This window comes from Marmota monax, unplaced genomic scaffold, assembly GCF_021218885.2.
Source record: "Marmota monax isolate L192 unplaced genomic scaffold, Marmota_monax_Labrador192_F-V1.1 WCK01_AAM20220418_F8-fsc00017, whole genome shotgun sequence".
NCBI lineage: Eukaryota > Metazoa > Chordata > Mammalia > Rodentia > Sciuridae > Marmota > Marmota monax.
Genome location: NW_026695241.1, coordinates 4917087 through 4933402, shown reverse-complemented (window position 1 = coordinate 4933402; position 16316 = coordinate 4917087). Strand labels below are relative to the sequence as shown.

At 39.5% G+C, this 16316-nt stretch overlaps 1 protein-coding gene and 1 non-coding gene across 4 annotated transcripts in view; one reads left to right on the top strand and one right to left on the bottom strand.

Moving 5' to 3' along the window:
* Positions 1-15860, bottom strand: part of Atxn3 (ataxin 3) — a 40472-nt gene extending 24612 nt beyond the window's left edge. Inside the window, exons 1-6 of one of the 3 annotated variants that reach the window (XM_046440629.1) lie at positions 15783-15860; positions 7956-8120; positions 7695-7739; positions 4800-4885; positions 4338-4404; positions 828-915 (exon numbers count right to left, since the gene is read on the bottom strand). In XM_046440629.1, the coding sequence (XP_046296585.1) occupies positions 828-915; positions 4338-4404; positions 4800-4885; positions 7695-7739; positions 7956-8120; positions 15783-15806 (475 nt within the window). In that variant the 5' untranslated portion in view covers positions 15807-15860. Of the gene's footprint in view, positions 1-827; positions 916-4337; positions 4405-4799; positions 4886-7694; positions 7740-7955; positions 8121-15782 lie in introns of those variants that run through there. The other 2 variants (XM_046440630.1, XM_046440631.2) reach the window with 2 other exon arrangements.
* On the top strand, positions 4116-4188 carry Trnas-uga (transfer RNA serine (anticodon UGA)). The gene has a single exon. It is a non-coding gene; the product is annotated as a tRNA-Ser (tRNA).
* Positions 15861-16316: the final 456 nt, after the last annotated feature.

Below are 16316 nucleotides of genomic sequence, written 5' to 3'. Positions count from 1 at the left end.
CCAAGGCCAAAATAGGATTTATAAGTAGAGTTCAGATTTTAGTCACTAAAATTATAATGGAGGGAGAAAGGGAAAGAAATTGAAGAATGAAGAGAAGTAAAAAATATTGATGGATCATAGAAAATAAGCAGGGTAAAAAAGAAAGTAATAGTTTAAGGGGATGTCTGGGTCCCATGGTAGAATTTAAAGAATTGTTAGAATGCGAAAAACAGAGAAAACATGGCCTACAGACAGGAGGTGGTAGTCAAAGAACAGGATGCTTATAACTGGGACTTGACAATGGTTATGGTTATCAATAATGGCAAAGAGAAAGTGAAGACAATGATCTTTTAAGAAAGAAGGTGGTCAGATTGACTACTGATATAAAAAATCACTAAGAATGATATAAGAAATTGAAGGTTGGGGGATATACATGAATCCTTAAATCTCCAGTGAAAACAGAGGAGGCTCAGGGATGACTCCAAAAGGACACATATAGTCTAGTCTAGAGGCATATATTTCAAAGGAGCTCGACTTAACAGGGAGGAACACTGGCTTAGAAGGGACATGGACAAACAAGAAGAATATCCATACCTCCCCTTGGGCCTGTGGTATGTGGGACATGAAAGAAAAAACTATTACTTAGAAGGGCTGTAAAGAAGCCCCAGGCGTCAGAGAGAAATCACACTGAACAGTATCATCCAGATCCCAGCCTAAAGTTCACCACCCAAAATGTAAAGATTTTTACTGACTCTGATGGAAAAACTGTGTTACACTCACATCTGAGAACCCAGTTCTATTTAGCTACTTTGAAAGACAACATTACAAAGTTTTAAGACTTTATTTACCTTCCTGTTGTAATTGAGCCAAGAAAAGTGCAAGGTATGTATCTGATATTAATTCTGGACCCGTCAAAAGAGAATTCAAGTTAAACCACTGGGGAAAAAAAAAAGGTCAACATTTTAGTATATATTATATGAAATAAAGAAGTTTCACATGTTAATAGATATAACCCACTAGTAAGCTTGCCTAAAATAATGAAAATATGCCAAATTGAGGGGGTTTTTTTGAGACTTTTAAGAACAATATGATAAAAAAATGGCATAGAGTTATCACTATTAAATGCTTTTTTAAAGCAGAAGCTTCAGTGAGGCATGGCTACATACCTGTAGTCAAAGCTACTCAGGAGGCTGAGGCAGGATTGCAAGTTAGGCAAGCCTCAGCAACTTAGCAAGACCCTGTCTTAAAATGTGCTGGGGATGTAGCTTAGTGGTAGAATGCACCTCATTCAATCCCCAGTACAGGAAAAAACACCAAAAAAAAAAAAAAAAAACCTTCAAGCCATAAATTTAAATCCCCTCCACACAGAAACTAATGGTACTTTATAATGTCTTTGCTGACAACTATGGCTAAATCTTTTTTTAAAGCATCAGTAACTAATCATATCATACTGGAAATATGCAACTACACAAAGTTTTCCCACTACTGAAAATTTTGGTGAAAAGAATCCAATTGTAAGAAAGATGAGACATTCCACAAAGAGCACTTATAATCACTAATTCCCTTCAACATGTTTACCAAACCACCATCACATGTAATTAACAGGATTTAGTAACTCCTCTTAAGAGTACAACTTTAACCTACAGGATATAAAAAGTTTCAAAGTTGTTGTCAACATCATGAACAATTAAATACTTTTCCTAGATTTTGACATTCCTGATAATACTTTTTTCCAGTCTTCTCTTTTGTTATACAGGTACCTCAAACAGATAGAATCCATAATGAAAAAAAAATCTAAATTTTTAAAAAATATATGAATCAGAACTAAAGATAACAAACCAAAATTTGACATCTGTATTGGTCAAAGGTAAATTAGTTCAAAATGTGAAAATTCAATTTTGAAGAACTAAAATTAAAAAAAAAAAAAAATCTCAAAATAATAACATGGAAGTTTCTCTGCAGGCTGGGGATATATAGCTCAGTTGGTACAGTGCTTTCCTCACATGCACAAGGCCCTAGAGTCAATCCCCAGCACCACAAAGAAAAAAGAAAAGAAAAAACCTAGTGATTAAACAGAAAAAAAGTGAAATATCTAACTCTTGACATAATTTTCTGAAGATAGGGACTGGGATTGTAGTTCAGCAGTAAAGTGCTTGCCTAGCATACGTGAGGACCTCAGTTCAATCCCCAGTACTGCAAGGAAAAAAAAAAAAAAATCAAAAAACTCCTGAAGTTATAAATAAAATCCAGAGGTTAAATCATCTTGGCAACCTCCTGCTCGGGTCTCTCCCAGAGTGAATTCCCTCTGGGTGACCTATATACTCTGAGTCTCTACATATCTACTTCCTCTCAGCTCCTCAGGGAGGACTTTAAGAAACAATTTTTTGGTCTGGGGCTGTAGCTCAGTGGCAGGGCACTTGCCTCGCATGTGTAAGGCACTGAGTTCGATCCTCAGCATTCTGTTCATCTACAACTACAAAAATTTGAAAAAAAAAAAAAAAGAATTTTTTTAGGGGGGTGCAGGGGATTGAATCCAGAGCCTTGCCTTCATTCACTCTGCCACTGACCTGTGGCTCCAGGTAAGGTAAAGCTGCTTGAAGGTGGCTGACTTCAAAGATGACAGAAGGATATTGTTTCTGAATTATCTTTTATTGATTTAACTCAATGCACTCTTTCTTCACTTCTCTGTTTTGTTTTTCACTCATTTTATTCTTTTAAACAGCTTTATTGAGGTATGACTGATGAGCAATAAATTGCACATACTTAAAATCTACAATTTTAACATGTTTATGCCCATGAAGCCATCCAGACAAGCAAGAGAGTGAAAGCACCCACTATGGCGGGTTTCTAGCACCCTACTGCGGCCCTTGCCTCTTCCTGCTTCCCTCCTTCCTCATCCCCACACCATCACTGGTTAATATACTTTCTGTCACTATAGCTTACTTCCCATTTTTCTGGACTTTCTTATAAAAGGAGCCACACAGAAAACAGTGCTTTGTGTCTGGCTTCTTTCAGCATGGTATTCTGAAATTCATCCATGTTGTTGCATATATTAAGAGTTCATTCTTTTTTTTAATCATACAATTTGGTTTTCAATAACCCTCTATTAAAGATTCAAAATTCTGAGCTGGGGCTGTGGCTCAGTGGTAGAGAACTTGCCTAGCATGTGTGAGGCACTGGGTTCGATTCTCAGCACCGCATAATAAATAAATGAATAAAATAAAGGTCCATCAACATCTAAAAATATATATATTAAAAAAAAGTTCAAAATTCTAATAAAAAGAACTTTAAATGATTCTGTTTCTTCAAATAGCTTGTTCAAAACACAATTTTTTTTTTTTAGAAGTGACTTAATGAAGATGTGTGTATTAGAGGGCATTTTAGAATTCTTTGAATAATCTTTTTTTTTTTTTTTAAGATAGAGAGAGAGAAGAGAAAGAGAATTTTTTTAATATTTATTTTTTAGTTTTCGGTGGACACAACATCTTTGTTTTATTTTTATGTGGTGCTGAGGATAGAACCCAGCGCCCCGCACATGCCAGGCGAGTGCGTTACCGCGTGAGCCACATCCCCAGCCCATCTTTTTTTTTTTAATATTTATTTTTTAGTTGTAGTTGGACATGATACCTTTATTTAATTTACTTATTTTTATGTGGTGCTGAGAATAGAACCCAGGGCCTTGCACATGCTAAGTGAGTCCTCTACTGCTGAGCCACAATCCCAGCCCGAATAATCTTGATACATGAAAGAAAACTTGTTTGCATACTTTTATTCCTGGTTGACATGATATCAGGCTTTGGGTCAGTACTAGGCTAAATACAAATTTCTAAATGTGAAAGTCTACTGGGCAGAACACATTCATCACAAAAGACCCTACTGAAAAGTAACAACATCTGCACTGTCTTAAATATAAAATTTTTATCATGATAGTTAAATTGTATATGGTTGTCACAAAGAAACCTATAAAAGAAAATCGAATTATCTCTTAAAATAGCAAATATCCATCCATCAAAATTGGAACCACTGAATGGAGGCTGAGGATAAAGCTAAGTGGCAGAGCACTTGCCAACAGGCAAAAGGCCCTGGAGATACTGCCCAAGAGATAATAAATTTAAAAGATTGTGACTTATGGGGCTGGGGATATAGCTTAGTTGGTAGAGTGCTTGCCTTGAATGCACAAGGTCCTGGGTTCAATCCCCAGCACTGCCAAAAAAAAAACAAGAAAAACAAAACATACCAAACCCATGCCTCATCTACATTTATGGTCAGTTTCATTTTAAAGGTACTGACCCTTACATTTTAGTTTCAAATAGAGTGCAGAATGAAAAGAAAGGCAGGAAAAAAAGCAGAAATATTACCTGTTTTCCTAATTTTCTAACTGTAAACCAGTGTTCTTTATAATTGCATATAAATGATTTTTCATTTCTAGAAAAGAAAAAAATACATATTAAATTGAAATAGTAAGAGTTCATATTCATAAAAATTTGGGAAACTTAAGATGTTTACAGTTAAGTATCATTAATTTGTTAAAAAAGTCACACAACTGAATGAACAGCTTAATGATGTGGTGCCAAAGTATAGCCTTCTGCACCACTTGGGTCAGGTGAGTGCCAGTAAGGAGACTAGAGTACAGGAAACTTAAAAAGGCAGATACTCATGGACATCAAAAGATAAAATAGGGGAAGTCTAGGGAATGAAACAGGGATAACCAAAACATTCAAAATATATTTTTCTTCATTAACAAATTATAAATTTAAATATAAAATTTAGGAAAAGAGATTCAGAAAAAGCCAAAAAAAAAAAAAAGAAGGTAATCTTACATAGGATCAATCCTGAGCCTCTGATACTCTGGACTGTTGAACAGGATTAGTTCTAAACCCCAAACTTTCAAGGCATTGCTTATAACCTGTTTAAAAAAAATAATAGCAACTTTTCACGAGCTAAACCATTCAATTTCAAATTTAAGTAGCATAGTCATGTTACTTATGTAAGTAATTCCACTTCATATGTACATTTCTCTAAAAGGCTATGGTTTAAAAAAAAGTGCATCTGCATAGAGATACTACTATATCCACAAAACACACACACACACATATTTTGTGTGTGTGTGTGTGTTTTTTTTTTTTTTGCGGGGGGTGGGGGAGAAGGGACAGGGCATTTGACCATTGAGCCACATCCCCAGCCCTTTTTTGTATTTTATTTAGAGACAGGGTCTCACTGAGTTGCTTAGCACCTCGCTTTTAACTGAGGCTGGCTTTGAACTGGCAATCCTCCTGCCTCAGCCTCCCAAGCCACTGGGATTACAGGTGTGCACTACTGCACCTGGCACACATGTATTTTTAAAAAGTGCTTTTTATAACCAGGTTCCTGAGATATTCAAAAATCCAGATGTGTATTCCGTCATGTTGATGCTGTTCTTGAAACTAGTTCATGATATAGATCTGATAATCTGGCTGCTGTGGGCACTGCGTTTGAAAAGTTACATCCAACTCACCACCTGCAATGTCAGTAATCACACATCTACTAAAATAAGTTCTTCTTGGGAATTTAGACTGTGAGTTTCTTCCTGTGGTCATGAGTTTGTAATTTGTAGAACAAAAGACAAATTGATTATTTCCAGCTGTTTGAGAAACAGGGAAATCTATAAAAATTCACTCTCTGGCCTCCAAGGTGGCCAATAAAGAATCAAGTCATCCCGGTAGCAGCGCAAGCAAGCAGTGAGTGCAACGCAGTGGGCAGGTCAACAGTGAAGAAAGCAGTGCTGCTGCACAGGAAATGCCAGTGCTGGGCCACTCTTACTCTGTCCCCAGCCCAGCTGAGTGGCCCTCACCATTAACAGCGAAACGAAGAAACACTGCATGGAAAGGCTGCTGAATGAGAAGTCGAAAGAGAGTAGCACAGGGGAATGGAAACCAAGATACTTGCAGAAGTAGGTTCCTCAGAGGAGAGCCTCATACTACAGAAACAGGACACATCCACGGACAAAAGAATCTCAAATGTGCATAACAACCATAGGACTGAAAATGTAGCTTGGTAATAGAATCTGCACTTAGCATGTGAGTAAGTAAATAAATGGAGCAATAAAAAAAAAAAATAGATCAAAAGCTACAGACCATAAAGCTATAAGGCTAATTTAAAGGGAAGATAAGGCAGTGGGGGTGTGGCTCAGCGGTAGAGCACTTGCCTCCCACCTGTGAGGCACTGGATTAGATCCTCAGCACCACATAAAAGCAAATAAACAAAATAAAGATACTGTGTCCATGTATAACTAAAAAATATTTTTTAAATAAAATAAAGGAAAGATAAGAAGAAGCCAGGCGCAGTAGCACATGCTATAATCTCAGTGGCTTGAGAGGCTGAGGCAGGAGGATCGCAGGTGTTCAAAGCCGGTGCTAAGCAGCTCAGTGAGACCCTGTCTCTAAATAAAATACAAAATAGGGCTGTGGATGTGGCTCAGTGGTCGAGTGCCCCTGAGTTCAATCCCTAGTACCAAAAAAAAAAAAAAAAAGTGGGTGGGGGAGGTAAGAAGTTATTAGATTTTCTCAAATTCACCCAAGAGATAATAAATTTAAAAGATTATGACTTATGGGGCTAGGGATATAGCTTAGTTGGTAGAGTGCTTGCCTTGAATGCACAAGGTCCTGAGTTCAATCCCCAGCACCACAAAAAGAGAAGGAAAAAAAAGACTTATTAGATATAAGGTTATTATCACCCAGATACAAAGTAAATAATCTTTCTCAAAATGTGACTATTAGGGGCTGGGGATGTGGCTCAATCGGTAGCGCGCTTGCCTGGCATGCGTGCGGCCCGGGTTCGATTCTCAGCACCACATACAAAGATGTTGTGTTCGCGGAAAACTAAAAAAAATAAATAAATATTTAAAAAAAAAAAAAAAATGTGACTATTATATTGGTCTTGGGTTGTGGCTTGGTGATAGAGCGCTTGCTAGCAAGTGTGACGCACTGGGTTGGATTCTCAACACTGCATATAAATAAAGTCCACTGACAACTAAAGAAAAATTTTAAAGATAAATAATGGTACTGTATTCATCTACAACCAAAAATATATTTTTTTTAAAGTGATTATGGGCTGGGGTTGTGGCTCAGAGGTGGAGCTTGCCTAGCACATGAGAGGCCCTGGGTTCAACCTTCAGCACCACATTAAGAAAAATAAATAAATAAGTAAAATAAAAGTGTGTGTCCAACTACAACTAAAAAGTAAATATTTTTTTAAAAAGCGATTATTATGAAGGTCAAGGGTTGAATGCTTTCTTTCATGTGTGGAAGCTAGAGAGGAAAAAGGAAAAGAAAGGTGGGGTGATCTCCTAAAAATCAAAGGGAGATGAGTAGAGGAAAGAGACAAAAGGGTGAGAGGTTGGGAGGGAGGGGAAAGCATTAGGGAGCAATACTGGCCAAATTATATTGTTATATTGTTTGCATCTTTGAATATGTAACAACAAATTCCATCAATATATACAACAATAATGTGCCAACAAAAAACGTGGAAAGAAAAAAAGTGATTATTATATAATCTTTGTGTTCAAACTTATCTATATAAAAATCTAGTACTCTGTGGACAATCTACTGGAGGGATTTCTGAAGTCCTATCATTACAGTGATTATAGAAGGTGGTGAAAAGATCCTCCCTAAACCATTAACTGAGTTTAATGTGCATGGGAAGCAGATAGCACTTTGTACATGCTCACAACTACTTACCTGAATAGAAAAAAAACCACTGTCATCCATATTTCCAGAAGGCTGCTGTTCATTTTTATGGATAGTTGAAGGGGGAGGTGGGGAGAAAAAAAATTATCATTAGTGTGCATAATTTAAAATAACATGTGCATTACCATTTACAAAATCAACGGCAGAGTTATAATTAGCAAGTCAGATTGCTACAGGAAGAAAGGCTCATCCTCTTCTCAACAGTACCCACGTTTTTTAAAAATGTGACTTAAGTGAATTTAAAATCAGTACCTGTAAAAATGTGCGATAGTCTTCACTAGTAACTCCTCCTTCTGCCATTCTCATCCTTTCTTCTTCATCCAGCTGATGTGCGATGGAGGATAATTCCACAGGGCTAAAATATTCTCCTTGCAATAGATTATTCAAGCAATGTTGAGCACAAAGCGAGCCTTCTTGCTAATATTTCCAGAAGAAAAAATTCAAATGTTATTTATTAAGTATATCTGTATAGTTTCCTCTTTTTCTTCCCCTAAGTACTAGGGATTGAACACTGAGCTACATACCCAGCCCTTTTTAAAAATTTTTTAAATTTTGAAACAGGATCTTACTAAGTAGCCAAGGATGTCCTCACACTTGCAATCCTCTAGCCTCCCAAGTAGCTGGGATCACAGATGTGCACCACAATGCCAGCTAAATTTGCATAGTATCTTCTGCAAATTTTAATCATTAACTTTTAATATAGTCAAACCAAACCTCTTAAGACTTAGACAATCATAATTAATATAAATCATGTATTTGCCAACATTTATTTTACAGTTCTACTATTAATGAAACTATAATTATTTAGTTATATGATCAAAAACTAAGAGTAAATATAGTAAATAAACATAACCTATAAAATCTCATATTTTACTAAAATCTACTCTTTAAAAACACTTAAAATATTTAATTTTCAGTACCTAATATATATTTGCTTTTGGCAAATCACATGGCAAATTACAAATGCTGAAAGGGATTTGTAATCACTAGAACATTTATTCTTTAAATCTCTACTGGTCTAAACATTTGTCCTAGAATTTCAGATTTCAAGAACTGGTAAAGGTGAGAAAAATTCTGTCCCATGTTAAGCTTATAGCTTTAGAGCTGAGGTTCTCTTCAAGAAATCCTGCAGCTGATGTTATATAGAGTACCATGAGCAGAACTATCCCACACTGACCCTGAGAGTACACTCATAGACAAACCAGCAAGAGGAACAACATCCAAGCTCAAGAAAAGAATGGAGACTTATGGGTGGATAAGATCCCTCCCTGTGACACAGACCCAAGGTTTGCCTCTCCATGTGACAATGGCAGATGGGACAACATTTCCTTCTGCTAATCCAGGTCTCCTGAATTGTCCTACCCCAAGAAGGTGTACTCCTTAATTCAGGTGGTGTGACATCATGCAATTTGTTCTGAGCTATGTTACGTGGTGTTGGTGACCTCAAAGAGCACTACCTTGTAAGACACAAAATTGTCCTGATGAATGACAGAAAGCGTCTAGCTAGGCGCAGTGGCGCACACCTGGCCCAGCAACTTGGGAGGCTGAGGCAGGAGTATGCACAATTTTGCAGGAACAAAAATCAGTTGCTGAAAAAGATACAGGGTATATGTACGTAACAGAATAGAAAGGCAGCATTGAGGCAGTCTAAGTTGGGGCTGAAGTAAGTTTATCTTCATAGTTGGGTTAAGGAATAAGTGGGTTTGAGTTGAGAGGTAATTCTCCTCAAGTCACAGACACCATGGTGAGAGACTTCTTTGTATCTACCTCGTTTTCCTTCTACTGTGTATCTGTTGCCATAGAGCAAGCACCCACCCCGCCCCAAACAATGTAAAGTGGGGGAATATGCAGATGTTCTAGTTCTACTGGGAAAAAAAAAAAGACAAGCAAGCATTTCACAAGAAGATAGCCAAATAATGCAAAAAAGGGTGCTCAACTTCAGTGGTCATCAGGGAAATATATATTAAAATCACAGTGTGTTCCGACTACATACTCTCCAGAACAGCTAAAATGGTGAAAAGAATTAGAGACAAAAAAAAAAATCTGTCACATGTTGGGGGGAATGTAAATTAGCATAATCACTTTGGAAAAATCTTGCTAAAGTTGAAATATCCATACCCTATGATCAGCATTTCCAATATTAGCTACATAATACAAGCATGTGAAGACATGTATAAGAGGGTTCATAAAAGCTCTGTTGTAATGCCTCCCAAACTGAAGACTATCTGAATGGAAAACCAACATGAAAGAATAAATTGTGTTATTCCAAAGAAATACTCTATAACAATGAGAATAAATTATAACTAACTATAACAATATGGATGAATTTCTCATATAAATTAAAAAAAGAAAATAGGGCTGGGGGTATAGCTCAGTGGTACAGCACTTGCCTAGCATGTGCAAAGCCATAGGTTTGATACCCAGCACTGAAAAACCAAACCCAACCCAGATTCAGAAGAGAACATGCTGTATGACTCCACTTACAAAAGCTCAAAAAACGGCAAAACTTATCTGCTGTAATTAGAATTGGTGGGAGTGAGTGCAGGGGTGGAGGAGGAGCTCCTACCTGGAAGAGAGGCACAAGAAGCTTTCAGGATGTAGGTACATCTCCTCTGACTTGATCTAAGTGTTGTTTACATGTGTGTTCATGTTGTGAGTTCACCAAGAAGTACTCGTGACTTGTGTGTTCTTACAGGTATTAACAGAGCTACCTAATATGGTAACCAGACACTGGGTTTTCTGGAAACAGGGGTAACGCCAATTTTCTGTGCTGCTGTTAGGATTCATGCCTTTGTTTGGAGTTCACAAATTATGATCACCATACTTAATATATCATATCAAAATAGTGATATCCAGATGGTTTATAAAACACCTCTCTACCAAAACTTAGCTTTCAATTATGGAAATTTAGCACTTAAAATGAAAGATTGTCCAAGTAAAACTGTAATGCTGTAGGAAATACCAAACTCTGTATTTGTAACACAATTTAATAGAAAAGAACAAATTCTTTTTTTTTTTTCTTTTGCAGTACTGGTGCTTGAACCCAAGGCCTTCTGCATGCTCTACCACTGAGCTTCATCCCCACCCCTTTTTACTCTTTGAGACAGGGTTTCTCTAAGTTGCTGAGACTGGTCTTGAACTTGTGATCCTCCTCCCTTAGGCTCCCAAGTAGCTGGGATTACAGGTGTGTTCCACTACACCTGGCTTATTCAGTCCAAATTTAAGAATCACTTCACAAGACAGATCAAATCCTACATGGGGGAAAAAAAACTTGTATAATAAGCCAACATGAAATTACCCACTTTCCTGCTCTGCCTCCATCTTAAACTATCTGTCCCCAGTTACCTCTCTCTAATCAAGTATTTACCCAAGCAGAACGGAAACTCACTTTGTTATTTAACGTTCAGTGTATTAAAATTCTGTGACTTCAGGCCCAGATTTTATTTTGTTGGGCTCAAAGGATGAGCAAACTGCACCTCCAGGTCTACGAGATGAAATAGTTTATAAAACCATGAAAGGAAACTACTCCCAGTCTTGACCAATCTATTAGCTACCATAGAAACCAAGTATAACCCTAAGGGTGCTCTGAGAAACAGGTTAGCAGGGGACATGCAATCTCCAGTTGTAAGGGATAAATGGGTTGGAATGGGAGGGTCACTGTCCCTCAAGTCATAGCCATCACGGTGGAAGATGACTTGGCTCTACCTCTTCAACTCCCAGTGTTCTCTCACCTGTTTTTTGTTTGTTTTTTTGTTTACATTGTTTTTGTCAATGCTGGAGACTGAACCCAAGGCCTTAGGCATGGTAAGTCACTCTACGTCTGAGCTACACTCCCAGTCCTCTCTCACCCCTTAGCATGATGTCCAGAAAGCACAAGAATCTGAGTAGAAGCAATGGCTAGCACCTCTGTAGCATTGCCACACTCCAGGTACCTACAAGAACTTCTGCCTTCGAGGCAGACACTCGGTACCCTTACATTACAGAAGGGGACCGGACTGGAGCACAATAGTCAATGCCTTGTCCAGGATCATCCAGATACCACTTGGCAGAGCTGGAGTTCAAACCCAGATAGAGGTTTCAAAGTCTGTACTATTACCACTTTCTCAAGCCACTTACCTGGAATTTGGCTTTTGCTCAGTCCTAAATACCCTAAAGACAGCTAAGAGCCAGCAACCACAAAAAGGCATGATGGATGTCACAAAGTCAAAGCTCAGTATCTTTTCATGATTCTCATTCCCATTTCATATTACATTAAAAGTACCAATTTAGATAACACAGTGACTACACCAAGAGCAGTGAGCAATATAAGTGATAACAAAAATGACAGAAAGCATCTAACTAGGCGCAGTGGCACACACCTGGCCCAGCAACTTGGGAGGCTGAGGCAGGAGGATCTTGAGTACAAACCCAGCCTCAGTAACTTAGCAAGGCCCTAAGAAACTCAGTGAGACCTTGCCTCTAATAAAATATAAAAAAGGGATGGGGGTGTAGCTTGGTGGTTAAGCACCTCTGGGTTCAATCCCTGGTCCCCCCACCAAAAGACAGAAAGCAAGCACCAGAAAAAGAACCCTAAAATACCTATAAAATCAGCAGTTATTGGTCATTTAGTATTAGGGTTTAGGTTAGGGCTTGATAAATTTTAGCATTTGGGGACAAATTCAACCTGCTCCAATAGCTAAGAATAGTTTTAATATTTTTAGACAGTTGATAAAACACACACACACACACACATGTGATAGAAGCCAGGCATGGTGAAGCACACTTGTATCCCAGTGGCTCAGGAGGCTGAGGCAGGAGGATTGGAGAGTTCAAAGCCAGCCTCAGCAACATCATGAGACCTGTCTCTAAATAAAATACAAAAAAAGAGAGAGAGAGAGAGAGCTGGGGATTGTGGCTTGATGATTAAGTTCCCCTGGTTCAATTCCTGGTACCAAATAAAAGAAAATATGTGATAGAGACATATATGGCCAGCAAAACTTTAAAATAGCTACAGATAATGTTGTTTAAATAGCACTGCATACATCTTAGATGTTCAAGGAACTGTGTTTTGTTTGTTTTGCTATTTTTTGAGATGGAGCCTCACTACGTTGCCTCGGCTGGCCTCGAAGGACCCTCCTGTCTCAGCCTCAGAAGGTGGGACTACAGGGTACACATAACTGTACCCAGCTAAGGAACTCTCTCGATCCATTCAAATATTATTTTTTTTAAAGAGAGAGAGAGAGAGAGAGAGAGAGAGAGAGAGAGAGAATTTTTAATATTTATTTTTTAGTTTTCGGCGGATACAACATCTTTGTATGTGGTGCTGAGGATCAAACCCGGGCCGCACGTATGCCAGGCGAGCGCGCTACCGCTTGAGCCATATCCCCAGCCCCCGTTCAAATATTATTATCTTAGACTGCCAGAGATCTATCAATGAACAACAGCTTTTCATGCTCTAACTTAATAAGGGTACTCAAAGTGAAAAATAGGAAAACCAATGTTCCAAGATAACAGGTTGCAAGCCCTCTGCAGGCAGAGATTCCTACCTACACAGGTGGGATTTTTTTCTTGTTCTTTTTTGGAGCCAAAGTTGGTTCTGGCTCAAGGGTTAAAAATGTGTTGTGGAAGGGAAGAGAATACTCTGAAAAATGGTACATTAAGCTCAAACATTCTCAAACTGGACTGAGTACATGATTAACAATGGAACCAATGGTTACAGGTACATTCTCTTGAAATGTGCCAGAACTTTAAGAGTCTTTATACACTAGGGCCATATAAGTTGATGATAAAGATAAATGTATTCCTGAAGTGTTTTTTTGGTACCAGAGATTAAATCCAGGGAAGCTTAATCACCGAGCAACATCCCCAGCCTCTTTTATATCTTATTAAAGACAGGGTCTCACTGAGTTGCTTAGGGCCTCACTGAATTGCTGAGGCTGGATTTGAATTGGGATTATAGGCATGCACTATGATGCGCCACTAAAGTGTTTTAAGCAAATACACATGCTGAAAATTCAGAGTGACCTCTTTTGGGTATGTAGATTTTCCATCAGACAAGTGTTCAACAACTTCTTTTTTTTTTTTTTCCTGCAATGCTGGAGATGGAACTCAGGCCTCTCATTCCCACATTCTAGGTGAGCACTCTACTATAGAGCTACATTCCCAGCCCTTTTTTAAAAAATTTAATTTGAAACAGGGTCTCATTAAACTGCCTAGTTGGCCTCAAACTTCCCATTCTCCTACCTCAGCCTCTCAAGTAGCTGGGACTACAGGCATGCATGCTCATCTTTTGAATCCACGGTTCAGTCATTCCTGAAATCTATCCAGATGAAGTAACAATATTGTTAAAAATATATGAGCTGGGTGAGGTGGCACACCAGCTTGAGCCCAGCTAAACTGGAGGATGAGGCAGGCAGGAGGATTGCCAAATTGGAGGTCAGCCTCAGTATCTTAGCAAGGCCCTAAGTAATTTAGTGAGACCCTATCTTAAAAAATAAATAAATAAATAGGGTTAGGATGTAGCTAAGTGATAAAAGCGCCTCTGGGTTCAATCCTCACTGGCCCCCCCAAAAACAAACAAAAAACATATGAACCTCACCAAGCAGAAAGTGTCCAAAGTCTTCCATGCCAAAACATTTTGTTCTATGCCAAAGCCTTTGAAAATTAATTATAAAAATATATACATGCAAGAGCACCATGGCACACACACATAATCCCAGGCTAAGGCAGAAGGACTGCATGTTGCAGGTCAGCCTGGACAATTAACATTGAGACCCCTATCTCAAAAATAAACAATAAGAAAGCTCAGTGGTAGAATGCCCCTGGGCTCATTCTGTAGTATGAAAACACACACTCACACAACATGTATAGTTCTCAATCTCCTTAGTTAAACAACTAAATCTTTCTTGCCCAAAATTCATAAATCTGTCCAACCAAGTAAAAAGATTACTGCTAATTGTAGCGCTGAGTACTTCCATCCCCATACATAAAAATTGTTCTGTTCCAGTTTCAGGACATTCTGAAATGTTTTCTAAAATTTTGAAATACTTTCTAAAAAATACTGCATTTAACAATTTATTTATATTTCAGATTTATGCCATGTTTTTCTGACTTTGCTTTGACTGCGGTGCAGGTATGTGTGAGTTTTTACATGTCTTGGATGAATGATCACTCATAGGTACTTAATAAAACAAAAAAACCTTTGCTCCTACTAAATAAGTAGCCTCATTAACAGCCCTTTCCAAACATGAAACTATTATGAAACAAGATATCATATGCCAAAACTGTCCCAGGAAAGCTTCACTCACACCCAAATGGATTGATAATTGTATATGAGAAAAGACCAGTTTCTCAGGATGCCACAGACAGTATCTTCAGTTTGTGGCCACTGGAGAATTAAGGCGAGAACAAGGCTGGGCAGATCACAACAAAATTATTTCAGTTCACGCCTAATACCTAAAACCAAAGCTGGCCTCCCAATCCGGAAAGATGGAACACCAAAAGAAACCAAACCCACATCCCGTAATAAAAACTCTTGTGACGACTTCCCTACTGCACTTCCTAAGTGTCAGGCCCTACAATGGGCGAGCCAAGGTCCCCGCCCTAGTGCAGGACATGAATTAGACCCCAAAGATCTAAGTGCATGGGGGAGGATTCCATTGCAGAACCGGAGAGCCCAGGAAAGGGAAAGTTCATTCTGCCCAGGGTGGGCTGGTGGAATTGGAAAAGGTCCAGCGAGGTGTTGGAGAGGTGACTAGCCATACTCTAGTAGGAGAGGTGGGGGACAGAAGGAATCCTCCAAAAAGGCTACACGAAGTGGCGGAGAACCGCCAAAGCTATCCCGCCCAGCGCCGCCCCCGGCCCGGCCCTGGCCCTCGTTCTCTCCCGGCTCCCGGAACCGGTGCCGCAGAGGCGGAGGGTGCCTTGGGGGCGTAGGGGAAGCTCCCCACCCCGGGCCGAGCAGGCAGGCGGCACCCCTCGTCCGGCAAGGTCGGGATCGGGGCACCTCGGGCCCCACCCAGCTCCCCCGGAGACTGCGATACCGCACCCCAAGACCGCCACCGCACCGCGGACTGGTTCCCACCGAACGCGGACACTCACTTTCTCGTGGAAGATGGACTCCATGTTTATTTGTCTGGAGCCAACGGCCCCCGCGCCGAACCAGCCCCCTCCAGCTCCGCCCCCCGACCCCACCCCTCCGCCCACCCCGCCCCGCCCCGCCCCAGCCCTGGCCACGTGCCTCACGCAGACCAATCATCCCCGAGGATGTGGGTTACGTGGAGCAAACAGGTGATGAACGCCGGGCGGCAAACGCGGAGACACGTGACCTTGGCAGCTCAACCTCCTATCTCTTGCTTTCTGAGGGTGCTGCAGCGCCACCTGCAGTCTGGAGGATCTTCTGAGCCTCCCACCCATTGCTATGGCTTTGGCTTCTGGGGATGTAGATGAGGACCAACCAGCAGGATTCTATGTTCCTTTTGTTTTCTGCTTTACTTTGCACTTTCTACTTATCATATTTGCATGTAATTAATATTTTCTTCCTCCTTCCCCACTGAAATCCTTATTAAAGTATCATCACATTCCCCCAATATTTAGTACTTATGTAAAATAATGTTCATATTTCATAAGCTTACT